The sequence below is a fragment of the Alligator mississippiensis genome, chromosome 10 (assembly GCF_030867095.1).
Source record: "Alligator mississippiensis isolate rAllMis1 chromosome 10, rAllMis1, whole genome shotgun sequence".
Lineage (NCBI taxonomy): Eukaryota > Metazoa > Chordata > Crocodylia > Alligatoridae > Alligator > Alligator mississippiensis.
The window spans coordinates 75,106,868-75,133,965 of NC_081833.1; the positions used below are offsets into that span (position 1 = coordinate 75,106,868).

General features: G+C 59.5%; 1 protein-coding gene across 3 annotated transcripts in view; it reads left to right on the plus strand.

Annotated features, from left to right (window-relative positions):
- ZFPM1 (zinc finger protein, FOG family member 1) overlaps nt 1-27,098 on the plus strand; it is a 70,270-nt gene that overhangs the window by 25,874 nt on the left and 17,298 nt on the right. The window contains exons 1-3 of one of the 3 annotated variants that reach the window (XM_019491179.2): nt 4,583-5,505; nt 9,644-9,775; nt 12,430-12,525. In XM_019491179.2, the coding sequence (XP_019346724.2) occupies nt 5,196-5,505; nt 9,644-9,775; nt 12,430-12,525 (538 nt within the window). In that variant the 5' untranslated portion in view covers nt 4,583-5,195. Of the gene's footprint in view, nt 1-4,582; nt 5,506-9,643; nt 9,776-12,429; nt 12,526-27,098 lie in introns of those variants that run through there. The other 2 variants (XM_014607871.3, XM_059713933.1) reach the window with 2 other exon arrangements.

The following is a 27,098-nucleotide window of genomic DNA, read 5'->3' on the forward strand; positions in this document are numbered from 1 at the left end:
GAAAAGGTTTATTGTTCGTTTGCTGAAAGAAGTTTAATTGGAGCAAAATGATCAAATAATTACCTGGATAATGATGGGGTTTGCTGACCCCCCTCTCCCCACCCTCCCTTTCTTAGTTTCCTGCGCTGGAATATTTCACGCGTCTCCCTCTGTCAGCGTTTCCCCGCGCCGCTGCCATTGTTCACAGTCGAGCACTTAATTTTGTGTTGTACTTTCTATGGGAAACCTGCAGGCCGTTCTCCGGGCGATGGGAGCGGGGCGCGATGTTGCCGCGCTAACTATGATGCCGTCTCTGGGTTCCCCCTTCGGTGGCCCTGGGAGAGATGGGGAAGTTTTGCCCCCATTTTGCAGATGGAAAGGGCTTGTTTGGGATCTACCTATAGATATGTGCATCTATATATAAATATATGGGGGGGGGATATTCCAGGGCTGGGAATTTAACCTGCGTGCGCTGGCTCTCCCTCTTCTCCGATAGGCCATCTCGCCTCCCCATATATTTAATTTCAGGCTGTTCCTTGGTGCTGATAAAACCCCCGAGGAAAACTTATCTGCAAACAGTTTTGTTCCACTGAATTTTTTTTTTCTCCCCTCTCCCAGAATATATCCAGGACACAAGCCAGGTGCTGTGGCTGCCACAGGCGTGGGCTGGGCTCTTGGGCTAAATATATGCCTGTTGCAACCAGGAGGGCTGCGTCGTCTTTTCCTAGAAGCTCAAAATCTGGAGCACGAGCAAGGGATGAGCTGCGGCGAGAGGCTTGGCATAAGGATCTCTCTTTAAATGACCCAATTTTCCTTTCGTGGCTTCCACAAAGCAAGGTGAAAGGCAGCCCGCCCGGCCCCGTGCCGGACAGCTGCTCGGGCTTAGCCCGGAGAAGGCACATCAGCTCCTCACATCTGGCTTCCTTGCACCTCCTGGCTTGAATGCCCGTTGGCAGCTGGGCCAGACTTTAGGTTGTACGTGCACTTCTAAAGCCATAACCCATACAGATCAGGGCCCCAGTTGCTCCTTGGGGCACGTCCGCAGAAGGCTATGGGGCAGGGAGGGCAATTTCCACCTGAGCCCTGGCACAAATGGGGCGGCAGGGCTGGCAGCGGGAGTGTGAGAGGCTCCGTCTTTGCCATTTGGGGAAGCAAAGTCCAGGGGCTGCCGTTTCCACCCGTCCCTTTCAAATCCCACCCCGACTGTGTTCACCGCGTGCCAGGAGCTGGTTGTTATCCTTCCCCTCCTGGAGAGGAACGAGCAGAGGTAGCAATTAGGCTTGCGGGGGGCGGATGCTAAAAGCGAACCTGTCGTGCTTCTCGGACTGGGTATTTTGAGGATTCATCAGCGCGTTATCTCTGCTGCCCTGGGCCCGGATGCACGACTGACAGCCCGCGCACGGCAGCTCGTCCCTCCATTGGTGCGTCTCCAAAGTAAAAATAAACTCGGCCGATACCTCGTGCTGAGCCAAAGCCCCGCTTTCCTTGTCCGAGGCGGGATGGCTGCAAGGCCTCTATTAGTATCTAGCACTCCCAGTCCAACGGGGATGTACTGGAGAGTCTACACCTTGAGGTGTATCATGGAAAAAACCCCTTGAATCAGTAGGTGCTTTGGGGGTGATGGTACAAATGCAACTGTCAGGTATGGGAGGTGCAGCAGGGTGATTTCTCCCCGTGGGCTGAAGGCACGAGCGAACCCACCGATGCACCGGTGCTAAGAGGGGAAGGCGTACGGCTGCCCAGCTGAGCACGCGGTGATGGGCTTCGTCTGCCTGCTCTCCTCCGCGGTGAGTGGAAGCTGAGCTGCAAGCCTGCACCGCACGTCTGGACTTCCCTTACTGGCGGGGTCGGGGGAAAGCAAGCCGTGCATCCTCCGCTTGGCACCGGGGAGCCTCCCCACCTGCCAATGCAGTGCCAAGGCCCCAGCGAAAGCAAGGGGCTTGACCCAGCTCGTGGGTGCAAAGCATCTGGAGGAAGAGGCATTCCCTGCGCGCAGCCCGGACCTGGGATTAGGGGCAGGTAGCAACGATCCTTGTCTGCTCCGGCAGCAGCGCTGCATGTCCCGCGGCTACCGCAGCAGCATGAATAGGTGTGAGGATGTCCGAGAGCCTGGCTGGTCTCGTGCGGAGACTGGCCAAGGCTGCCAGTCTGTAGCCCTTTTGCAGGAACCATCTCCTCTTGATCAAATATAGCAGTTCCCACACTCTGACAGCTGATACGACGATACAACCTTAAGTACCACCAGCAAATTTTTGTCATATAGAGTAATTATAAGAAATCTGTTAATGTGTACCACCGGTGGTACTCGTACCGCAGATTGGGAACTGCTGAGATGTGGTCTAAGGAGAGGAGGGGGTGGCCCAGCTCCCAGAGGCACAGAGTCAGGCCCGGTGTAACCGTGGAAGAGAAGGGCTGGGGGCGAATTTCCTTTGCCATAGGTGCTTCCTGGGGACGGGCTTTGCTCTTGTGCGTAGGAGGAGAGACAAGCACGTGCTGGTGTTTTCTTGCGGGAAGAGGGGGCCGTTTTGCCCTCCCATGGGCCGCGTTCGGGATTGCTGTCCCCGGGCTCTGTTCTGCCGTGTCCGTCGCTCTCGGTGCAAAGCAGAAATTACCAGTGACACTGGATTCATGCAGATGGGGACACTAAACTCTTCTAAGGGTGCCTATTTCAGGATAAAAGTGGCTTTTTTCTTGGTTGGTTTTAGCTTCCAGGGATACGCTGGAGCCAGGGCGCTTCTTTACAGCCAGGAGTGTCCTCTAGTTGCATCAGTACTGATTCACGGCTCAGCCGATCCCGGTTCTGCTTCCCTTGATAGACACGGCTTTTATTGCTATATATGTGTGTCTGGCCTGTTTAGGATTGTGATGCACATCTTCCTCACCTGAGCTCGGCTGCCCGCACCAGGCCGTCTTCCTGAGTCTCCAGGCAGGCAGCCCTGATGGCTGCTCTGAGATGGTGGAAATCATGGTGAAGTTGGACTGGAAGTCATCTAGCCCAGCACCCTGCTCGAGGCGGGATCTGCACCTATCCAAGGACCGGCACAATGGCAGCTGGTCGGTTCAGGGATGCTGACTGCTGCACCGTGCTGCTGCATTAGGCAGTGCAGGGAATTGGGGCTGGTCGCTGGAAAGAGGGGGTGTCATGAGAGCCCAGCCAAGCAGTCACATTCACCCCAGAGAGTGATGGCATTTACCCTGGGGCCCTGAAGGAGCTCGGGGTGGACGTCGCTGCATGCAACCTCCGTGCCAGAGGGCTGGGGGATCACCAGTGTGACTCCCATATGCGGGGTGCAGGGACCTCCAGGCCAATGAGCCTGACTTCTGTTCCTAGAAAACTGGTAGAAACAATAATAAAAAAGAAAAGAATTGTTCAACACACGGATGAGCATGACTTTGCTGCTAAGAAATCCTCATGGTTTTGTCCAGGGGAAATCGCACCCTACTGGAGTTTTTTTAGGGTGTCAAAAGTCAGTGGATCGGGGCAATCCAGTTAAATAGTATATGTTGACTTCCAAAAAGCCTGTGATTAGGTCCCCCATCAGAGGCTCTTAACTAAATTAGGTGGTTACGGGATTACAGGGAACGTTCACGCGGGGGTTAGAAATTAGATCCAAGATAGAAAGCAAAGAGAGTGTAAAAAGTCAGCTTTCAGAATAGAAAATAATCAACAGCGGGTTCCCCGGGGTCTGTGTTGGGACCAGTGGTGTTTAACATATTCATAAATGATCTGGAGAAGGGGTGAGTAGCAAGGCGGCCAAATTTTTCCCATGAAGCAAAACGGTAAAGCTAAATTTGCCCATGACGCAAAAGTGGTAAAAACAAAGGCGGGACTGTGAAGAGCTGCAGAAGGATCCACCACAACTGAGCGAATGGGCAACTCGACGGCAGATAAAATTCAGTGTAGACCGGTGTAAAGGGATGCACCTGGGCAAAAGTAACCCAGACTGGAGCTACGCTCTGAAGGGCTCGACATTAGCTGTTGCCACGCAGGGAGCGGACCTGGGCGTCGATATGGGCAGTTCACGAAAAACATCAGCAGCCGGCCAAATGTTCGAGATGTTTGAGAAGGGAATTTTGAACAAAGTGCAAAGTTATCATGATGCCCCTTGAGCAATCCACGGCGCATCCACACCTTGAACCCTGTGCCCAGTTGTGGTCCCTCCACCTCTAAAAAGGATCCAGAAGAACTAGAGATGGTGCAGAGATGGGCAACAAGGATGATGAGGGGTATGGAGGAGCTTGCATAGGAGGAGAGACTAAAGAGGCCAGGCCTGCTCAGTTTAGATGCTCGAGAGGGGCCATGGGGGTTTACTAAATGACAAAGAGAAAGTCAGTGGGGATTTATTATTGACTCCCTCGCTATGCAAGAACTAAGGGGTCGCAGCATGAAATGAGCAGGTGGTCAGTTTAATCAAAAGGAGTCCTTTTTCCCCCAAAGCAGGTCATTAAAAGGTGGGACTTGTTGCCACCAGAGGTGGTGGAAGCTGAGAGTAAAGCCAGGGATGGGACACGTCCCTGGAGGAAAGGGGCATGGGTCACTATTGAGCAGGAGCGAGGGGCACGGCCTCTCCATCAGACCTGCCTGGACCGTCAATGCTGGAGGCTGCGAAGGGGAGAGGAGCAGGGCGGGTAAAAAAGCCCTGCTTGGATCCAGTTCGCTCTCCCTATCAGCATCTGCTCTCCGCTGCTGTGTGACACGGAGACGGGCAAGATGGACCTGGGGTCTGCCCGGTCCCATAGGATGCTCCTTGTTAGGAGGCTGCTGGAGGGATGGAGATATGAAGCCCCCTCGAGCTGGGTAGAGGTAGCCAGGGCTGAAAAGCCATCTCCGATGCCCCTTTTCCTAGTAGCTATGGGGAGGCGGGTGTCTCCTCCATCGGGTATTGCCCCTGGCTCTGTTCCCAGCGGGGGCAGACGACAGGACAAGGAGCAGTGGGCTCAAGCTGCAGCAAAGGAAGTTGAGGTTGGACATTAGGAAAACATTTCTCCCTAGGAAGGTGGTGAAGCCCGGGAGCAGGTTATCCGGAGGTGGTGGACTCTCGTCCTTGGAGGTTGTTAAGAGCCAGGTGGACCAAGCCCTGGCTGGGATGATGTAGTTGGGGCTGGTCCTGCTGGGACTAGATGTGACCTCCTGAGGTCCCTTCCAACCCTCCTTTCCTCTGATTTTATCATCTCAGGCCACGTGCGCATGCGTGGGTGCACGGCAGGGAGGCGGCATGCAGGGCCGGCCATGCGGTCCGGTAAATCGAAGGGCTTTGTGTGCAGAAACAGGAAAGACCGAAACGAGAGGGGGAAATGCAGCCCTCTGCGTGTGTACAGTAAACAGGAGCAAGAGAAGAGGAAGCCGATATCCAAAGCCAGGTAGAGGGTGGCGGAGGGGGAAACATCCATGGTTTGCGATAAGGAAGGAAGGCATGAATCAGCCGGGGGAAGCCAGGAAAGAGAGGGAGGCGAGACAAAAACAAGGGAGATGGAGCACGCCGCGGCCCTCGAGCTCCCCAGCCAGCTGGGCACGCGGACGGCAAGGTGAGCTGCGGCCGCCCGGGTAATTTTCTCCTTGGCCAGGGGGCTTCCTTCCTGGGCTAATTGCTTTGACCCAAATCCTACCTATTCCCAGTGCTTTCCTTCTGCCCCTGGCAGCTTTCGGGGGCCGGGCTTGTTCGAGGCGCCATTCACTTTTCTGGTATTTACATCTCGCTTCCCGCCCCCGCGGGTTTTCCTGGGGCAGGGGGGTATTCGCCGGCTCCTCCACCCCCTCCAGCCACGCCATAAATTGATGGCCCCGATCGTGTCTGGCACCAGCTTTTACACCGTTAACTTTGTCGCATCATCTCAGATTAATGGAAGTTTTTTTACAATCGCTGTAATTTAAAAAAAAAAAAAGAAGAAGAAATCCTCCCTTGTTATCAAAAGGAGGAGGGGGAAGGCGAGCGGGAAGGAGGGAGGCAGAGGGAGAATAGTTAATCGTCTAAGCGGAGTATCTTGGAACTGAGCGGTTTTGGGCTCATCACCTCTCTGTAAAGCCAGCCTCAGTAATTCAGTTTTAAAGCATGAAAAAAGGGAGTTGATGAAATTCCGCTATCAGCACTGAACCAATATGCAAAATATCTCGCCGAGAATCAAATAGCTATTATGTTTTCATTTCCATTTCAGCGTATTTGCTTAATGAAGAATAGACAGATCAGGCAAGCTGAGGGAGTCTGCGTGAGGTGATAACTCTGCAAGGCTTCCAGCAATCCCAGAGAAATGACGCTCCACTCACTGCTTCGCCTCTTCTCTCCCTCTCCCTCTCTCCTCTCCTTTTTTTTTTTCAAAAAAAAAATATCCAGTAGCTCATTTAACCCACACAGCTGGGAACATTTTCTGCCGGCGCTTTCCAATGGCTGGAAACCTCGTCGGGACAAAGGATGCCCGCATGTGCCACGGGGTGGGCGCGTGGCGGGCGGAGGCAGGTCGGGGAAAAGGGTTCGCCGGCGAGATTTGGACACAGAAAGCGAGGCCTGCAGGTAGCGGCTGTCAGCGGCTTTCTCCCCCCTGCCTTGCCTTGATCCGTGCTCTGCATTTAGGTCTGGCAGAGACCAGGGATGCACTGTCTTCTTAAGCATCTGTGCCACTGGCTGCAGGGATGCCCAGTGCTGGCGGTCAGTGGGTGATGCCATGCGACGGGGAGGGGTGAGGTCTTCAGGGAAGCCCCTGTTGCATTTTATGAGGTTTAATGGACTGGGGATTTCTGTGGTCAAAGGCACATCCTTCCCCTCTGCCATGAGGCTTTGGGTATCACAGGATTCATTCTTGCCTCCCAGGTTGGTGATCTGTCTCCTAATGTCTCTGCATAGCGGTGCCAGCTGGTTGGCATCCACTATGGAGGCTTCCTGGAAGCCCACGTTTTCCCCGGGAGGTCTCCAGGGAGGAGAAGCCGTCCCCTATTTCCAGGCCTGCCCGGCTCCCTCGTGTGTCCAGCTCACCCCTGCAGCCGTGGGCTGTGTGTGCTCCGTTGGCACAGGTGCCAGCTGCGTGGCACCCAGCAGCTGCCCAGTGCACGTGACCGATCTCAGGCCCGGCTCTGCCTGGCTTTTCCAGGTATCCCCAAGCCGGTCGTGTGCTTTGCATGTGCTTTGCCTGCATCTCACGGGCTGGATGCAGAGGCAGAGGGGAAATCCCTGGTCTAATCCATGTGGAAAGAGCAGGCTGCAGGTAACACCTGGCTGACTCCACCCAGCCGGATTGATTTGGAGAGCTCGGTCGAAATCCGGTCCCTTTCGTGCAAGGTGCTGTATAAATGCATAGGAGGATGGCCTTTCTCCATGCAAAATTTCCGGGATCCAGGACTCACTGGGGGACACGGGCAAGTACAGACAGCCTTGGGCTGTCTCGGGCACGACAGTAGCTAGCCAAGGAGGCGGGGGTCCCGGGTCTCCCTGTCCCCGTCCAGCCCTCTGTGGACGCAGCCAGCCTTCCCTGCCCAGAAAGCGGGGAGCAGAGAGAGGGGAAGAGGCGAGAAGGGGGTTAACTTTATCACAAACCCAAGAGCCGTGAAGGCGTGAAAGAAAAAATTAGCCTAACAATGTTTCATTTACAGCGAGAGGAACGATTTGTTAGCCGCCGATTGTTTCTGAATATTATCAGAGTCTTTTTAATTGTGCTGGAACTGAAATTAGCAGAATTAGAATAAATTGCCTTTCCTTCTCTGGCAGCCTCTTTATTCACGCTCATTGTTGTCTGCTTTGTATAGATTATGGGGCCTTTGTTCTCGCGGTGTAAATATACATGCCTGGAGTCAGAGAGCGGCTGAGGTCTGGAGCAGCGTGGCACGGCGCGGGGTCCTTTCCCCGGCCCGGCGCTTTTGGCGGGAGCAGCTCGCCGTATCGGGAGGCGGGCGGCTCGGTACGATGGGCGGTTCTCCGGGACTCTGATCGCGGTTGTGCGCCAGCCCCAGGTGCTGGATCGCTCCTCCGCCTCCCCTTGCGTGGCTCGGTGTCATTAGGGGCTGCCATGCCTTTAGGCTGGCTCTGGGAGACTGCTTTCGGGGCAATTGGGCTGTTCTTTAGGTGATGCTGCTGCAGGCTGGGGAAGTAGGGCCCAGCGTGTGACCCGCGGGGCACGACGGATCCCCTGCCAGTAGAGCGGCAGAGCGTCTTCGCCTCGGTGCTGCTGGGGGAGCGGGCTCAAGGGGGTCGCTGAGCCCCCAGGCGTGGTCCCCGGATGCTGGGGAGCTGGCTTGTGCTCCGTTTTGGCTTTGGGACACCTTTCTCCAGGGGTGGAAACATTTGGTGTTTCCTGCGGGCGAGGAGCATCTGCAGCCCGCCACGGCGATGCGCCTGGCGTGGCAGCAGTGGTTCTGGCTGGTGGGGCTGCACGGGGGAGCTGACACTCGACATACGGTGCCATCCAGCTGAGCTCTGGAGACCCCAAAAGCAAAGCTCCCTGCTCTTCAGGGGGAGCTCAGTGGGTGTGCAATGCACAGTGAGCGTGCCACGTCTCCCTCCCTTGCCGTGTCCCAGCTACAGGGCCTGCTTCCAGCTCTGGGGCCCTGCTTCACTGCCCAGCTCCTGCTCAAATATGCATGACCAGGGTGCGTGCCCGCTTGCCTCCGCGTGACTGTGAGCCGCGTGAGGGCAGAGGGTGCACCGTGCAGCTGCCTGGAGACAGCTTGGTGCTCACGGTCTGCTGCAGGGACTCGGCCGCTGCGCCCCCCTTTGATGCCAGGGTGGCTGCAGCGTGGCCGGGCCCCTCCAGTCTGCATAGCCCAGCCCAGCCCAGCAAATACCCACGAGGCAGGCAGCAGTGACCTTGGCAGGCTCCTGGCAAACCAGCCTGCTCCACCGGGACCATGCATTGCAACCAGGTGGGGAACTGTGACGCCCTGGGGCTGTAGAGGGAGAGGCACCCTCTCCTGTCCATCCTTGGGGCAGGGGCTACAGCCTGTCCCCAAGAGCACAGAGGTTCGTGCCAGCAGCGTCCCTAGACTAGAGGAACTTTATCCAGCCTGTTTCTTGATTGCCTTCTTTCCAGCCACCCCCTTCCCAACGCTGAGCTGCCTACATAAGTCTGCCCCTGAACTGATTGCATGTCTGGAGAGCACCATTTACAAGGCACAGCAAAGTTTTGCAGCCTCCGTATGCTCCTTCCCGTAGCCCGTGATTACGGCCACCAGCGGCACTTATAAATGTGGCTGGAAAGCCAGCCTAGCTCTGTGCATGATCACTCGGTGCGAGCTGGGACGAGGAGAGGGTCCCCCCTGCATCCAGTCATGTCATTGAAGGAAACAGGCTTCCTCTTGGCTGCTGGCGAGTGCAGGCGGTGGGTGTCGAGGGTTGAATCTGAGTGACTCCCTTCTCATGTCTTTTAGCTCCTGCACCTCCTGTGACCCTCTGGTTATGAGACCAAGGGACTGTCCTCATGGGCAGGGGCTTGGAGACCCCCCTGTGCCCCTGAGCTACCAATCCCACAGCCTGGGGGGAGAGTGGCAGGACTCCTGGGTCCTTTTTCTAGCTCTCTTTCCTGGCTTCCCTGCGCGGTGCTTTAATGCGGCCGGCTGCAAGGTGCATTGCGAGACTCAACCGCTCGGGCAGCCTTTGGGGTCCTGGAGCAGAGGCCGAATGCAGCGATGGAGGCACAGGAGCTGTTTCGTGTCGCCTCACCCGGCCTGTCCCGTGTCTTGCAGGGTCCTTCGGAGACATGGAGGAAGGAGAAGACGCCCCAGCAGAGGAGAAGAGCCCGTCGGAGCGGGAGGCTGGTGCCTCGGACCACGAGAGCTCTGCGGATTGCGAGGCCTCGAGCCCTCCGTGCAGCGAAGGTACGTCGCACAGCATCCCGGGTCGCTCTCCGTGGGATGGGGAGTAACGCTGTCCCCTTCTCCCCTGTATCCTCCCCTGCCTGGCAGTTCACTGCCTCTCTATTCTCCAAGCCCCTTGGCACCTCTAGGCCCTCCTCACAGAGCGAGGGAAGCCAGGGGGGCAGCCCAGGCTTTGCCCCCACCATGCTCAGAGCAGCGTGAAGCAGGGCTGCTGCTTCGCCAGGGCGATGCATTGGCAGGTGCGTCCCAGCTCTGCAACCCGAGAGCCACGGTCCCTCTTGGGCTCATTGCTCTCAGACTCGACTCGGCTGGAAGTTGGGGCTCCCCTGGCCGGAGAAATGCCGTGGGAAAGTGCTGCTTGCAGAGGAAGCTGGTGTGCCTGGCATTGCCCTTCTCCAGGACCTAAAGCTTTCAACAAGCCCAGAGCTGTCTTCAACCTGGGCATCCTACAGCATTGCTCTGAGCCAAGCGAAGTGAAGCCGCCAGTGCCCCGGCCTGCCAGCGCTAGCCCCCGCGTGCCTCCGTGGCCACCGTCCTGCACCGAGGCTGCAGTGCATTTGCCCCGGATCAATTCGGTGCCTCCTCTCGGCCGCCTCGCAGCTCCAGAGAGATGCAGCATGGGGACCGCTCCCAGGACAGCGTCTGTCCCCTGGCTTTGGCCGGCCCGGTCATCCCGACACCTCGCTGCTGCCCAGCGAAGGGAAATCCCTGCCCAGCGCAGCCCCTCCCTGTTGCTTGTCAGTCGGCGAGGAAGGCAAGCTGAGCTGGCCGTGCGGGAAGGAAGGGGGGAGCCTGGAGCTGCCGGGAGCGGCAGGCTGGCGCAGCGGAAACCAGAGGCGCGATCCTCGCCGGTGCCTGCTCCTCATCACGTATCCATTTTGGCTCTTTGAACCGTCCCCGTGCAGCCAGCAGCCACCTGGGCCTTGTGTGAGCAAGCAGGGGAGTGAGGGGGCTTCTCCCTATGGGATGAGGAATGGGGTCCCGGGAAGGTTTTGCACGCTGTACACGGTGACCTGGCATCAGAAGCCGCCTCCTGTGCATCCCATTGAATGCCACCACCTCATTCCCAGCCGTCCCAAAACCGCCATGCGGCATCACACCCCAGAAGCAGCTGCATCCCAGCTCCAAGCTGAGCCCAGATGCCCCTCTGGTCCCAGATGGATATTGGAGGCGCCCTGCCCGGCCCGGACCCCGCCTCGCCCGTGGCACTTCCCGGCCCCACCCTGGCGTTCTCCCCCAACATCCGCCCTTCCTGTGGGGGCGTGGGCTCCCGGAGACAGATCCCACAGGAGGATTGTGGCCTCTGACCTCTGGCCTAGCAGTCGATAAGCTCTGCCGAGCTGGGCCCCGAGATAAAGCTCTGCGGGACGGGGCCTTGAGCAAAGGGAGCGCAACATTAATCACCCGATAATCTCCCCGGATAAGGGGCAGCTCAGGCTGGAGGAGCACCAGCTGCTCCCAGTTGCAGGAGTTTCTCCCTGACCCTCGGTCTCTTCCACCTTGGCCCTGTGGCTGCATGTGCCTCTCGCCAGTCCCCGAAGAGCCACGGGTGCTGCGGTGGCCCCGGGGACTAGTAGAAGCAGTTTAAAGAGGCTCAACGGCTTGTCGCTGGCAGACTTTGCTCCCACCCGCTTCCCCAGCCGGGTTGAAAAAGGAAGCTAGCTTTTTTATTTTCATTTTTATCTGATTTGGGATCTCGTGGCCGTCCGGGGTGGGGGCTTAGGGAGCTGGAAAGTCAGCTGGAGAGCTGCACCTGGCACCAGCCTGCTTTTGATAAAAAGGTGATAGCGCCGATAACACGGAGCAGCAATAACGGCCGCGAAGGCTTTCAGCGCGATGGATAAAAATCAATATGCCAGGCACTTTGATTTATAGCCAAAAATAATAGGACTTTTATACCCGGTGATTGATTTATTTGATGTTAATCATCCCGCTTATCACCTGTATTAATAATCTCTGATGCCGGTGACGTCACCCCTGGGCGTCCTTTGTGGCGCCTATCGATTGGGCTCCGCCGTGGTTGCCCGCCCGGCATGTGAAGACAAACATGCACTTTGGGCGCTAATCTTCCACACTGTCATATGCAAATAGGCTTATCACCAGCATCTTGAGCAGCAGTTAATGGAGAAAATAATTGTCATCAAGTTGCTAGGAAGGAGCCACAAATGGAGGCTTGCCGGGAGCCGGGGGTTCCAGCCGGGTCCGGGACACGGGGCTTTGGGGGCTCCTGGTAGAGCGAGGGCATGACCCTTGCTGGAAGGACCGACCAAGGGGCAGGTGTCCATGCTGCTTTGAATTAGAAGCTTCTGCCCAAGGAATTTGGGAGGAAGGACCTGGGCTGTGCTACATAGCCCCTTGATCCTGCTCTTAGCATTGAAAGCTGTGCCCAGCTTCGAGCATTTGCTGTTCTCCGGAGTCACCCGGATGGGCCTGAAATGTGGGAGCAGGGGAGCAGAGGCTGTTCTGTCTCCCTAAACAGAGGGCCCAGAGGTGTCATCTTGCAGGGGAGGGCTGGGGTGCAGGCACAGGCCGTGGGGTCCAGCACCGTGCAGAGCATCCAGGGGTCTAGCCTGGTGCTGTCTCCACGCTGCTCAGCCCCCAGCTCCCTGTTCCCAGAGCTCTTCACAAGTAATGCTTGGTTGCTTTGCTTCCAGAGGCAGAGTCGAAAGAAGCCCTCGAAAGCCCCCAGGTGTCGGAGCAGCCGGAGCCTGGAGAAACTCCACAGGAGACGAACCCGTGGGATGGACCAGGTAAAACCCCCTGCTCCCTTGCTGCAAGTCTGATCTTCGCCTCCCAGAGACCCTGCACCCGGGGGTGGGGGGTACAGGGGCAAGCTCCACGTTGTCCAAGCCCCGGATAAGTGCCGTGGACTGTGAAATGGTCTACAGCAGGTTGAGCACCGCTGGTCTAGAGCAATGGAGGTAGGGCAGTGATAGCAGAGTGCCAGCCCCAGATGTTCGGCTGATGTCCCTCTGCCTGAAGTAGGGTGTTTGTACCCGAAAGCTTGCAAAGAACAATTTTTGCAACTATTTAGTTGGCTTAATAAAAGACAGCACATTTACCCACTTGGAGCCTAACCCCAGATGCTCTAAGGATGGGAAAGAGCCAGGGGAGGGGTGGTGCTAGGGATGGGCACAGCTCCTCCTGCTTGGCCAGCCCCTAACAGGAGATGAAGGGCTCTTGTGGAGGGATAGTCTCCTCCGGTGCAGGGGAGAAGGCTGGGTTTTGGCTGGCGCTGATCTGTGAAACTCCTCGATGCTGCGCAGAGCCAACGGTGCTCTGTGAGGACTCCTCTTTCTTGGTCACATTTGCTCCCTCCGTTGGCACCAAAAGGGCCTGAATCTTGGTGCCCCCAGGTGCGGGCTGGGAGCGGAAGGGGGCCTCCGTGCACTAGGGGCATGGTCAGGGGCTTCCCCACCAAGGCTTGTCCCTCCCGCCGTGGCCAGTGCCCAGCGCTCGCAGGTCCCAGCTCAGGCCGCTCACTGGCCTGCGATCCCAGGCAGGCGCGGCGAGGCCTCGATAACATCGGCAACCACAAGAACAAAGTGCGAGCGCTTAGTGATGTTATCAAAACCCCGAGAAGTGTCTGTAGCCTCCTATCGCTGCCTGTCCGTCTCGTCAGCGGGGCGTCCAGAGGCTGCGGTGCGGTGCCACTGCGCGCTCCAACCCGTACAGGGCCGTGCGCGCTGTCCAGGTCCGTGGTGTGCCTATCACAGGCCATGTAGAAACCCAAAGGAAGGCACTGCCCCTTAGGGCATGGTGTGTAGATGCAAGAGTCCTGCCCCTTGCCTGGGCAGGGCACAAAGGGTGAGGGGCTTGCCGGTGCCTGCAGTGGTTTGGGAGACGGGGAGGTCTGGCTCTGTGTCCCTGGTGCTGGAGACATCTCAGGGTTGGGTGAAGATGCTGCTAGTAGGGACTGCACAGGGTCTCAGATGGGTATCGCCCATCCGTGTCTTGTGGCAGGGCTGTGCCACCGGAAGAGACGGGCTGTTGCGTGAGCAAGGAGGGCTGTGTTACCCGCCTGGTCCCCCTTGCATGACAAGCCGAACCCCCCCCGATGCTCGATAGCTATTGCTTTGGCTCTGCATGCATGACCGGGTGGGCCTGGCCTCCCCTGATGGAGACGTGGCCTCCGGCGGTCGCTCGGGCTGCCCGTTAGCCGGGCCCCCTGTCGCACGGATGACAGATGAGCCGGACTCTGCTATCGCGGCAGCCTGGGAAACGCCGGGCGCCAAGGCACATGTGCATCTCCCGTGACCCCGGCTCAGCCTCAGCTGGCGAAATACCCACTGCCGAGGGACCCCGGCTCCGTGCCACGAGCCTGGTTCTCTCCTGCCCTCCCCTGCCTTCAAAGCAGACAAGGGCCTGGGGTAATAAGACATCCTATCCCCTTGTCTGCAGGATCGAGACCCTTAGGGGAGGAGGGACCTCGTCGCCCTCCCCTCGGGCTCCATGCAGTGTCTGTGCATCCCCTTCTCCCCCGCGGGGAAGGGAAATGCTCTCCGACTGATATCCCTAGCCCTTCCTGGATGCGCTGGCAGGAAATATCTGCATGGCTTCCCCCTCCCCGCTCCCCTCCTTATCAGCTCGCTCCCTCCCCACGGGGCCTCTGGCCCAGGAACCAGGGGGAGAGAGGGGGACAGGGCAGGGGGGAGCGTGGCATCACTGCCCCTTCCCCCTAGTCCCTTCCCAGCACGGCCATGCTGCCCGTTGGGGTCTGCTGTGGAGGAGAGGCTGGAAGGCAATGGAGGGGGAAAGAAGCCTCCAAGGTGTGAAACAGCAGTAATGCAGTGTTATATGCCTTAAATGGCTCAGCAAACCTCCCTCCAGGGTCGGACACCGCCAGCATCACCTGGACCAGCTGCCTGCGAGGGACCGCTACAGCACGTCCACTCTGGGGGGCACAGGGGTCACCTGGGCTGGGTTGCTCAACGGCTTACGGCTTGTCTGGGGTGGGTGGCAGCGTGTCCTGGGGCTGCCCTATCCTCCTTCCAAGCTGGCCTGGAGATGGGGAGCATGCTGGGGGTGATGGGCAAGAGATGCCTCCATGCTCGACTCCCCGGTTTGCTGGCTTGGCCTTGCACGGACAATAGCCCCCCCATCCCTTTCCTGCCCTGGCCCCGGGGCCGTGGCATGCCTCCGTGGGGCAGGCGCGCGCCTGGAGCAAGGTGGCAAGCAGTGGCTCCCTGCCCATCCCCCTGCTCCTCGCCGGAGTTAGCTATTTGCATTCTTTATGTAAAAGAGATTTTATTATCGGCGGCTCCCAGCCCATCTCTATTCTGGTAATTGGAGTGATATTAATTTCTGTGTGGCTGGGAGTTGATGGCAGTCCGGCGATGGAGGAGCGATAGGGCGTTCCTTTCACACTAACCGCCGCGATAGCCCGTCTATCAGGCTCTGTGCAGGCACGGCACTTATCAGGAATGGAACTGGCAAAAAGGGAAACTTTGAGCAGCCTGAATTTTCTTTTTATCTGGCAGGATCCTCCATATGTCAGCAATGGCAGCTGCGAAGATGCAGCGCGGAGGGCAGGGGGGGTAGGATGAGGAGCGGGGGAGCCGCGCAGCTCCCAGATGCTTTTGTCGGCACCTCGCGCTGCTCAGCTGGTCGGGGTCCGTGCAAACCTCCCACGGGGGTGGCAGGACCTGGGGGCCGGTCTCTCCAGTGTGGCCAGTCTCCCCGTGGTCCTAGGAGAGCCTTTTAAGCGTACCACAGAGGGGGCTATACTGGGTGCCAACAATTCACGAGATAAACCCCGAGGTTTTGAATGAGATCTGGAGTGTCCGAAGCCACCTGCCCCGCTGGGGGGCTCACGGGGCTCTTTGAAGCAGGAGAATTGCCCTGTAATTTTGCTGCGCTCGGAGGAAATGAATGCAAGCAAAGAGCTGATGTTTTTCCAGGGGTGGGCTGGTGTCTGATGAGGTGCAAAACTCCTGCTCCGGTGCTCCCAAGCTGGGGCGCTTGCTAGGTCCGAGGGGGTGGCCGGGAAGAGTGGTCCTTCCCTGGCATCTGTGATGGAGCGGGCTTGGGGTGCGCTGCAGCGTGAAGCAGGCATCAGTCCTTCTGGGTCGGGGGTGGAGAACCCTGCTTTCTTCATTGGAGTTGCTCTGGGTGCTGAGGATCGTGGTGCTTGGGGTCCCTGGGGGCTGCCCACCAGCTCCACAAGGACCGAGTTAATTTTTCAAAGTACCAGGCCCTTGCTTGGGCAATGCAAGAATAGCCTCGGCAGAAGCAGCTGGTGAAGAGGACACCCCTGCCGAAGCCGTGCCCTGTGGCAGGCTGGCGGAGCCCGGCTGGGAGGGGAGAACGGGCCGGTTCCCGCATGCCGGTGGCACGGTTGCTGATCCTTGCCATTGCAGGCACGGCGCGGTGACCCTGCCCTAACCCTCTGCTGGGCGGCGTGGCTGGAGGCCTGGCCACTCCCCTGGCTGGCTGGACGTGGGGCAAAACAGCTCCACGTCGTGCCATGCACCCTCGGCGGAGAGCCTGCTCCTGGCTGGCTGGGCACACCTCCGTGGAGGCCGCTGGGTACAAGGGTGGCAGTGCGCTTCCACCAGAAGGGACCTGTACAGCTGCAGCTCGTGGCACCTGGCCGATGAGCCACACGTGTGGCTCAGTGTCCACTGAGCCGTGCTGGCCATCGGCACTTTGAGCCACCGGATGCTTTGCTTGTACCGTGTAGATGCTCGTGTGTTCGTGCATGTGCATGTATGTGGGCATGCATGTGTATGTGTTCACGTGAGTGTTCATGCATGTGCACATGCATACAGCTTGGCCCCATCCTTGTGTGGCCGTCAGAGCAGTCCTGAGCCCTTTTCTGCTGCTCTGCATGGAGCAGGATCAGAGCATGGGTGAAAGGCTGGGAACAGGCCAGGCTGCCCCTGAGAGGCAAGCGGACACGTGTCTCACGGTCGTGACTGCAGGGCCCCGGGGGTCACCTGTGTTCGTTCCTCTGCTCCTGCCCCCGGTTCAGCCACGTGCACGCCAGCCCTGGAGGCTGGAAGTGTGCAGGGTTTTAATCTCCGCTCGCAGGTAGCAGCTCTGACCCATGTCCCTCCATCTGCCTGCCCTGGGCCACGTGGCGCCGGGCACAGGCACGGGGAGCCCCCTCCGTGGCGTCTCTGGTGCTTGGCGGCCTGGGCGCTGTGACATGCAAAGGGAGCGTACGAGGCAGGGGAGAAGGACTGTTTTTATCTTTGCAATGACCTTGCTGGCGGGAGGGGGCTGGCTGCTTAAAATTCTGATATGCAAATCGCTGATAGCTATAATCTATAATCCGCAACTTGGGAGCGTTACAGATGGACGGGGCCATTTCATTTGCCTCCTGCTCCATCGGCTGGCTCAGCCGCCCTGCCCACCGCTCCAGCAGCCCGGGGCCTGGCTGTTGGGGTCTCCTGCCCATCTCTTCGGGGTGATAGTCATTCCAGTTTGGTGGGGGGGAGCAGTGTTGGTCCTGCTAGAGACTCTGGGGTGGGGAGGGGGGTTTCCAGGCTGATCTGCTTTGGCTGATGCTGTTTCCTTTGGCACTGGGGTGTCTGCTGCTCCTTTTGAGGTTTGTCCCCCTTCCTCCACATCAGGGGCCCGGCCCCGAGGGCACCATGCTGGAGCATCCTCTCTTTTGGGGGGCTGTAGTTCCTTGTGGCGTGCTGGGGTCAAGACCCTGCTTCCTGGAGGCTTTCTCTAGCACCTGGTTGCAGCAGCTATGGGGTGCCCCAGGAACTGGGGTGCCAAGGTGCATGATCCATGCCTCCTGCCTCTGCTGCCTGCTAACCCAGGGTCCCAGAACCGGGCACTTGAGGCCTCGTGATGGGCTGCAGAGATGTCTGGCTTGTCAGCCTGGCCTGCATTGTGCAGCTGCACCGGTGCCTCCGAGCTGGGCACCGTCGTGTTTAGCATTCGCTCCCTGCAACCCCTGGCATCTTAGCGGTCCTTTCCTGCTGGGGCTGAGAATTGCACCCAGCCTTGCTTTTCATCTCACCCCGGTCTGCCCTGTCCTCTCCCGTGGCCCGTCTCTTCCTCCCTGCTTTCCTAAAGGCCTCCCAGTGCCTTGGAGTCTGTGCGGCATCGAGCCAGCGGATGCCACCAGCTGCTGCAGCAGAGTGAATGGCAGAGGTGTCTTTTGGGAAGCTTTTTCCCAAAAGCTGGGGTAGCTACAGGAGGTTTCAAGCTGCTTCTGTGAATGGCTTCGTTCCTCTCCCGCTTCTCCCGGGTTCAGCCAGGGGCTTTGTGCACGGGAGCCATCGCAATGCACCCTCCACAGAGCTGGAGGGAAGGTCCCATAAATTGCTGCTCGGAGCTTGGGGACTCCCATCCCTCCTGGAAGGAGACCGCAGCCCCCAGGCCTGGGGGGAAGCATTACTGGGCTCAGGGTGGAACAATCCAGCGGCACATCTTAGAAGTGTTGCACCGATGCGTTGGCCATGGGAGCCTTTCTCTGGGGTCCTTGTCATACGGGCATCACCAGCGGCAGTGGCCACAGCCTCACTTCTTCATGTGGGGTGAGGGGGAGATGGTACCCAAGGCACTGGTCCCGGGATGAAGTCTAGGAGGAGCTCCTGTCACCCAAGGCAGCTCGCTGGGCTCCGAGTGGCCGAGCACGATATATCTGCCGTAGCAATGACTCTGCTGCCCCATTCAGGTCTGCTCCATATCGATTGCGCTAAAGACTGCAGAGACATAACAGTAATTTAGGGATGGCGAGCGGCGCAGCATTTGCAAGGGCTCTGCACACTGTGCAACCGGCCTCGGCAGCTGCAAGGCAGGTGCGGGCGCCTGGTTAGAAGGGCGCTGATGGGGTGGAGGGAAGCCCCGGGCTATTTGCAGGTGGCATGGGCAGACGGCTGCCCACATGGGTGGGTGCATTGCATGTACAGACCTCAGGCAAGCACTGGGTGTGATCGGCACCTCTGTTCCCCGCTGCAAGTTCCCCTTGCCCAGCTGCCCTTTTGGCCTCCCCCAGGCCCAGCCGACCAGGCTCTTCTCTGCATGGCTGCAGGGATCCTGCACGTTGGCTTCTCCCCTCCTGCGTCCCGCAGACAGCCGTGGCCTGGAGGAATAGTCTCCCCAGCAGCTTTCTCTTCCTCCGAGGCACCTTTTATTAGTGCTTCCATGTCTCAACCCCTTCAATCCCCTCCTATTTATTTGCAAAGGGGTGTCCTACTTCTTCCTCCCCTTGCATGAGATGCAGCAAGTCTCAGAGGGTGTCTTCAGAGTCTCTTGCTCCCTGGGCCAAGCCCGTTGGTCCCTTCAAGTCCTAAATTGCCCCCACAAGGCAAGCCCTGTTGTGTGTGGGAGGCAGCATAGACTGGCATGACTGTAGGGGAGGGCTGAGCTTTTTTCCCCCCCTCCATGCCATGTTGAGGTGTGTCGCCCCCCTTTGGTCTCCATGCAAACCTCCCCGCAGCCCTGGAGACATTGATTTTTGCTTTCGGGGAGAGCAGTAACGATCCTTCACCGTTAATGACCGGATGGAGGGAGGGAGGCCAAGGCTTGGGGAGGTGGCTGGGGGAAAAGAGGGATGTTTGGCCCCCTGAAATGGCTGCTCTGGCATCCACATGGCTTTCGAGCTGGGTTGGGGGGTGTTGGGCTTGTGACCTGGAGCAGGGGCCCAGGTGTCCTGGTGACTCAGTTTCCCCAGCTGTAGCCACTAGATCCACCCCCCCCGGCCCCCCCACCCCCCCCCCCACACACACACACATGCACACACTTCACCCCAGACCCAGGGGCAGGAACCCCCCACCGATGCTGCCGGGTCTTGTACGGTGCCTCCGTGCAATCGCCCCAGGTGGCCTGCACCCCATTGCACCCGCTGCGTGCTGGGGTAGGGGCAGTGCCGCCTATCTAGTTAAAACTGCAACCTCTTCTCCCCCCCCCCCATTCTCCTCTCCCCAGTTCAGTTGTGTTTATCTGCACCGCGACTCCTGCCTGAGTAATCTCTCACCCGCTAGAGCCAGGTCGCAAACCTCAAGGTTTATTATCGGGGCCGGCAGGGGCAGCGGGAGGGGGGGCGGCTCGGCCCGGCGGACGGACAGACAGGGCTGGGGAGATCTCCCGATTATCCCACGTGCGTGTGCACGGGCCCTTCCCCTTCGCTTTGGTATGTGTGGGTGGGAAAAATTATTCCAGCTATTTTCCTTTATCTCCCGGAGCTGAGTTGCACACCAGATAGTTGTATTTGCTTTAGATTAGCCGTCTTGGGGGCTGGGCTGGGGGGATTGTCTGGGCCGGGGGGCTAGGAAGGGGCAGCTTCTGGCCCTCTGGGTCTCACCAGCCCCTGCCCGGGGCCTCTGGCTCCTTGTTCTCTCTTCCTTCCCTTTGAGGTCCTCCCTGCTGTTGTTGGCTTGCCCCGAGGCTGGCAGCTGGGGCTGGGCAGGGAGGTCCTTGCCAGGCTGGCCCTACCCACCCCATGCATCCCCCCCCATCTGCTTGAGGTCACCCTCTCCCCGCTTGGTGCTCGGTCCCGAGCGCGGTGCTGCCCGGCCGGCTGAGTCATGAGCTCTCGTGGTTAGAAGTGGGGCGTGGGTCGCAGCGTGGCCTTGAAGGGCAGACGGCTGTGCTCTGCGGTTCGCCCGGCTGGCACAGCGCGGGGCTGAGCGCTCCCTGCCCCAGAGCAACGGGGCTGGGGGGCAACGCGGTGCAAGCACCTGGTCCCCCCGCAAGCCAAGTATGCTGCCCCCTCCTCTGTTCCCCTGGCAGAGCCACGTGTTTGATCTCCCTCGAGTGCAGCTCCCTGGGGGAAAGAGGGATGGTTTGGCCCTCTGAAATGGCTGCTCTGGCAGCCACGTGGCTTTCGAGCTGGGTTGGGGGACTGGGCTGGGTTCGGGGGGCAGCGCAGCATCCCCGGGATCGGACAGGTTGCACTGGCAGGGTCTTTGCAGCTGAGCCACTGCCATGCAAGGGGTTTTTAGGGTGGGGTGGGGGCGCAGGGGCCGCGGGCATGCATGCACATGCTGGCACCAATGCCCGTCTCCGTCTCCCACGTCCGCCCACCCTCGTGGCCTCTGTTCCCAGGAAAGATGGGGACAGGGGATCTTGGGACCTGAAACCTTATTCCATATCAGCGTGGGGGTCTTCTGCTGTCCCCCTGGCCTGGCTTCGGCAGGGCAGGCACCAAGGGGCACGCATGCATGAGGGGTCTCTCCGGCCAGCAGCACCCCTCCATCCTCATCCCCTGCACCGGGCTCCGGTGTTGCCAAGCCTGCATGCACGGTGCCTCTCTGGGCATGGGCAGAGGCAGCTGCAGCAGGGACTGGGGTGCTACTGGGAGCACTGGGAATGGTACATGGCAACAGCTGGGCCCTTCTCATCCTAACTCCCAGCTCTGAACTCAGCTTCGCTGCATCCTGTGCCACGGCTGGGCTCCCCGGTACGGCTGGTCCACGGGGCTTCCTGCCAGGGCTGGGCTGGGTGCATGGGGGTAGGTACTGGGGATGCTACCCCCAGTCCACACTAGCCTGCTCACTAGGTCTGCCCCTATTCCACATGGCCACCGACCTACAGCTCTGTGTCTGGCCAGCCTTGCTGCCTCCACCCTTGTACCCCAGCTCTGCCCTTACCTACATCCTTGCCCCCCACCACCCCGAGCACTTTCTGCTCATATCCCAGCCTGCTCTGGTTTCCCTGCTCCCCCCCACCCTGGAGCCAGGGTGCAGAACAGCTGGCACGGGGGGGCTTTGCGGGCACCCCGAGCTGCTGTCCTCCTGCATCAGGCCTGGGGCATGTCTAACCCCCTTGCCCCAGCACCTCCGTGATGCCTTGGAGGGAGGGGAGCCGGAAAGTTTCTCCTCCTCTGCTCTCGTGGCCTTTTCTCATTCCTGCATAATTTTGTTTCCCATTAAGCCGGCCAGGCCACCGCCCCCGATACCATCGCGACGAGGCTGGGGGGACAAAGGGAAGATGGGCTTGGAGGGGCTGATCATATCCTGGCTGGAAGGGCACACATTCAGGCCTGAAATGAGCTGCGATGATATCTGCCGCCAGGGCGATGGTTATTGTCTGCAACAAAAGGGTGGGCTCCCTGCTTCCCGCTCGCCCCCCCTACCCCGTCCCTGCCATGCTGCTCTCGGGAGGAGGGTTTATCTGTGCCCACGTGAGCCCCGCCATCCCAAGAGCGCATGTTTCCAGGCCGGGGAGCGACTGACACGGCTGCAGAGCGGAGCAGGGGTCTTGCCCTCCCATGCCCAGCTCTTCCAACGCCGGGCACCCTGATGCCTGCCCGGGGTCCGCAGCCTCTCTGCCTGCCCAGCCCTGGAGCTGCATGGTGACGGCCCCCAAAAAAGAGGAGGATTCAGCCAGGTGCTTTCATCCTGTCCAGCCTGGTGCCAAAAATGAGCCATGCACATGGGAGCTGGGCAGCGGCGAGGGCTCAGCTTGGGTCAGCGGGAGCGGGCAGAGGTGGAGAAAGCCTGGCTGGGCTCCTGCCCCTTCCTCCCTCCCTGCAGCTGCAACAACCCTGCTGGTCCCAGGGTTTGCAGCCAGAGCCTGGCACCAGCGAGAGCCATGCAGGGAAAGGCAGGCAGCAGCTGGCATCCTGGGCATTGACCCCCCGCTTGCCCCTGGGGGCATGCAGCTGGGGGGTCCCTGCCCCATGCCCGCTTGCAGCCGGGGGTCCCCCAGGGGCTCCTGGCAGAGGCAGAAGGATGCCCTAGGCGGGGAGTGGGGGGCGGGGGAGGCAGGCAGGGAGCCGGCGTTGCTATTCCGGCTGGGTAACAGCTCCTCTATTAAGCAGGGTCAAGGTGCAGCGCGATAAAGATTTGCTGTTGTACTGTGTCAAAAAATCAATACCTCCCGCGTGATGGCTGGGAGCGATAAGCCAGAGCCGGCCCCCCAAACCGGCCGGCAGGGGAGGGGCGCCGCTCCTGCCAGGGGGACACGGCTGGTGGGGGGCAGGGGGTCCCCGATGTGGAGGGCTCTGAGCACCCCCTTGCCCACCCCCCATCCCCTCCAGCACTCTCCGGCTCTGTCTCATGGGGCTGGATGGCAGCCAGCGGTGGGGGTGCTGCTGCTGGGGCTATGGGGGCAGTGCCCAGATGCCCCAGTGCCTTCGAGCGGCCCCTGCCCCTCGAATACACCCCTCGCCAGTCCTTTCTGCCCCTCCTGCAGTGGGGGCAATGGGCTGCTGTGGAAAGGGGTGGGCAGGACAGCAGCTCCAGGTCCTGGCCGGCCCCCGGCGCTGTCAGGGTACAAGGGATCCCCAGGCAGTGGAGGTCTCCGTCCCCGCCATCTCCCCCCACTTCCCTGCTAAATCTGCCTCGCGGCGAGCGGCTTCCCCGTCCATCCAGGCAGCAAGGGGGTCCGATGAGGGATGGGACCCGGGGCAGGGTTCCCCTTTCCTCTCTCCACTGGGACTCTCCTTGCTCCCGTTAAAGCCCGGCCCGCCGCTTTGTTGTTCCCTGCCACCTCGAGCACCCGGGACGGAAAAGCCCGGATAATCTCCTTAGTCCCTTTGGAGAGATTTCCCTTTGTGAGCCGAGGTGAGGAGTGAAGATGCAGCTTGTCTGCAGCTTAAGACTCTCCCAATCAGTCCCCTCCATCTTATCTGGCCGCTGCCATCGCGGCGTCTCGCTCGCGGAGTTGTCAGGATTTATTCCTCCCGACGACGCACATTTGCGGCTTCTCCCAACGAGAAGGCCCTGGCTCTGACGGGCGGCCGGCTCCCTGGCTCTCGGCCAGCGTGGCTCGGAGCCCTCCACGGAGGAGGTGCAAAGGGAAGAGGCACGAGTGTCCTGGATCAGTGCTAGAGCCTGAGGTGATGAGAAGAGGAGGGCTTGACTCTCCCAGAGCATCCGAGCCAGGCAGCTTTGAATGCACTCAAGTCCTCAATGCAAAGATCTTGCAAAAATGAGCGCGTGAATCCCTTAGTCGGTGGTGTAGGAAGGTGCTGGGGATTGTCTGAAGTTAAAAACAGCTCTGTGCACCCTTCCTCTCAAGCAAGGTGTGTATTCCCCAGTGTCCCATAGGGCACGAGTCCTGGCACTCACCACCGGGAATGTCCAGCTGGAGCTCCAGTCCTTGCTGACCTTACCCTTTGGGTCTGGAGTGGCACCCCACAGCTCCCAGGGGTGCCCAGGATGCACCCCCCTGCTCGCCCGGGGTTTTACTCCCTGTGTCTGGCAGTGATTCCCCACCGGGGTGCCTGGAGATCCTTGCAGGGGTGCCGTGGGATGTCATTCAATGCTAGCACTGCTGGGTGTGCAAACCTGGATAAACCCAGAGATGTCAAATCCGTCAAGGTGGCAGATGGCAGGACAAGGAGCAATGGGCTCAAATTGCAGCAAGGGGAGTTGAGGTTGGATATTAGAAAAAACTTTCCCACCAGGAGGGTAGTAAAGCACTGGAGCAGGCTACCCACAAAGGTGGTGCACTGTCCATCCTTGCAGGTTTTAAGGCCCAGCTCAACAAAGCCTTGGCTGGGATGATGTAGTCGGGGCTGGTCCTGCCTTGAGCAGGGGGTTGGACCAGATGTGACCCCTTGAGGTCCCTTCAACCCTCATGGTCTATGATTTTCTATGATGGCATCTCCCAGCACGGCCTGGGAATTGCAACCTCTTGTTAAAGGAATACAGGTTTGTGTTTGCTTTTTGTGCATATCTTCCCCCACACCTTATATAAGCTGCTTGTAGAGACTGGCGGGTTTTAAAATGCTGTTTTCCCCTTGTGACTTCTTTTGGCCACGGGGGTGGTAGATGGAGTTCTTGCAGCTCCCCCACTCCCATCTTTCCCCTCTGTCTAAAGGGGATTAAATGAAGCAGGATTTTGTTTTTTTTGGAGCAATGCCACGACCATACAATGATGGAAGAGCATTTTGCGGATGTGCTGCTTGTGCTGGTAGCCATCGGAGGCCAGGCTGCAGCGCTGCCGGGTGTGTTTGTAGAGGTGGCGGTGGGGAGCCAGGCCTCCGGAGAGCGGTGCCAGGCTTGACAGCTGAGGCATTGCTGTCTCCAAACCGGGTTTTAATGGAGCCACAGTATAGCCAGAGGCAAAGCGCCCTGTATCGCTGCCGCCCAAGCGGCGCTAACACAGTGTCTCAGTTCCCCGCGTCCCAGGAGGGCGGTGAAACAGGCTGTGCCAACATGAAAGGAGCCCAGGTTTGCCCAGGTCCCGTCAGCACTGGGTCTGTGATGGCAAGGTAGACCCTGGAGAGATGGGGTCTGGTCCCGCGAAAGCAGGAGCGTGGGCATGGGGGACACCGGGCGTCTTGAGAGCGGGTGGGAGGCGCGGGGGTAGCATGCAATCGAACCCCCCGCCCGTGGCCTGGGCTCTGCCCTGCAGCTTTGCACAGATTCCCCTGCTCATATCTCTCCCCGTGGCCTTTGCCTCTCACCTTCGGCCCCGTCCTCGAGCTGTCCTGCTCGGGCAGCCTTCCAGCTACTTGGTTTCTAGGGGCGGTGGGCTTTGGGGACAGCCATGCTGTCTAAATTATTTATCCTGGGATCACTGACAGCGTCGTAGGGATGGGATTCATCTCCTGCCTGCTGCTTCAGTGCATCCTTGGAAACCTTCAGGTGGGAGGGGAAGGGCAGAGTGTTTCTTGGAGGCGGAGAAGTATCACTATCCCTATGGGGAAACTGAGGCACGGAGGAGGGGAGGTGGTTGGACCGGTACCCGTGGGGCTGACTGGATTAGGAAAAGGAGGCTTGCAGAGGCAAGAGTGTCCCTCATGCCCTGGGGGTCTGAGAGCCAGGAGCCTGGCAGATGCCTACCACCTGGGCTGGGCATGCCAGGGGCTCTGCAGCATCCAGCCCCGGGCCTGGAGGAAGCACAGAGGGTGCCCACAGGGTCATGGGCATGCAGCGGGGCTGTGCTCCTCCAGCTGTGCGCCAGGCAGGGCACTGCCAGGGGAAGCACGCTGCAGCATAGGAGCATTGCAGGAACAAGGGAAGGGTTTTCCATGGCCAGGCCAGCCAGCTGGCATCGTGAGCATGGCAGCTGCTGCTGTGGGGAGAAGGGAGAATACAGCGGTGCTGGGTATGGGGCAAGGTCTCCATCCGCCACACGCGTGTGCACACAGGAAGCTCCTCTGGGAGCAAAGCAGTGATCCCCTGGGAGAGAGCAGTGGCTTGTTGCTCTCATCCAGGAGAGGCTCCATCCATGTTCCCCCGACCCCCACGCACCCCGGGCATTGCCCACCTTGGCCTGTGGCACCCAGGCTTTTTGCCCCCTTCCCTTTCTTTCCTCCTCGTACAACTTACGTCTTCCTCCCCCTCCATCCAAAGCAAACAGCCCGATACCTGCCCAATTTGGTTAATGATCCCGGAGATAGGAATTATTCCGATAACTTCCAGACCAGCTGGCTGGCGGGAGCCAATCGGATGCCGGTTTTGCCAGGAAACCGATGAGGAGATTAGATAAGTGGGAATTGTATTAACCTGCAGGGTGGTGAAACAGAGCCAGCGCCACAGATCCCGAGATTAGGGGCCCCGGGAGAGCCGCGTGCACACACAAGGAGAGAGAACGGACTTTGTTCCCTGCGATAGTCGGAGAGATTGTTTTGGCTATTAGCGAGCAAAGCCCGGCTCTTAATAACATGCACGATTGGACCAGACTGGGTTTGCTTCACGTTGCCTAAGTGCTGGCGGAGGCAGCCGGGGCCTGGATGTGGCTGTAGGGCGGATGTGCCACAGCCCCAGGTAACCCAGGGAGAGCGTGCTGCCTGCCACGTGATGTGCAAGCCCGGAGTCTCCTCCTCTCGCCGGCCTCTGCACCTGCTGAGAGGGGGTTTCTGGGACCTCCGGGCTTTGTGCTCTGCACGTGACTATAGCACCTTGTACGTCGGAGCTGGGTCGTGCCCAGGTGGCTGCCCAGCCTCTCTCTGCGATGCCCTGGCACCTCTTCGAAGCCATCTCTGAGTTCAGGATATAGTCCAGCCTGAACGTGGCTGCTGCCCCCGTGGTGGCTGGGCAGCCCATGCTCCCTGCACACTGGAGGGGCTTCAGGCACACGACCCCCAGACCTGGGCCCTGCCTGGATCGCCCTAGAGGCAGGTTGGCTGCCCTCTGCGCAGACCTGGGTCCAAGACCTGTGCCCTCAGGCCACCTCTGCAGCCAGCCTGCCCTCCAGCGGCACAGCGCCGCAGGCCCAGCTCCCGGGGAGCCTTGCGCTTCCAGGTGGACTTTGCTCCCAGCGGCATGTCTGGGAATCTGATGCAAGCCCTGAGGCTGATCTAAGGCTGTGGGAGGCAGGCTGTGGGGGCTGGTTTAGGTCCCATAGGTCTAAGCCCATGCTGTGCTTTAGGAGGGGGATGATCTCTGGTTTTGGGGGGCTGCTACGGGACCCCCCTCTGGGCTGGACCCATGTTCCCGTGCTCCCAGTGCTGCAATGGAGC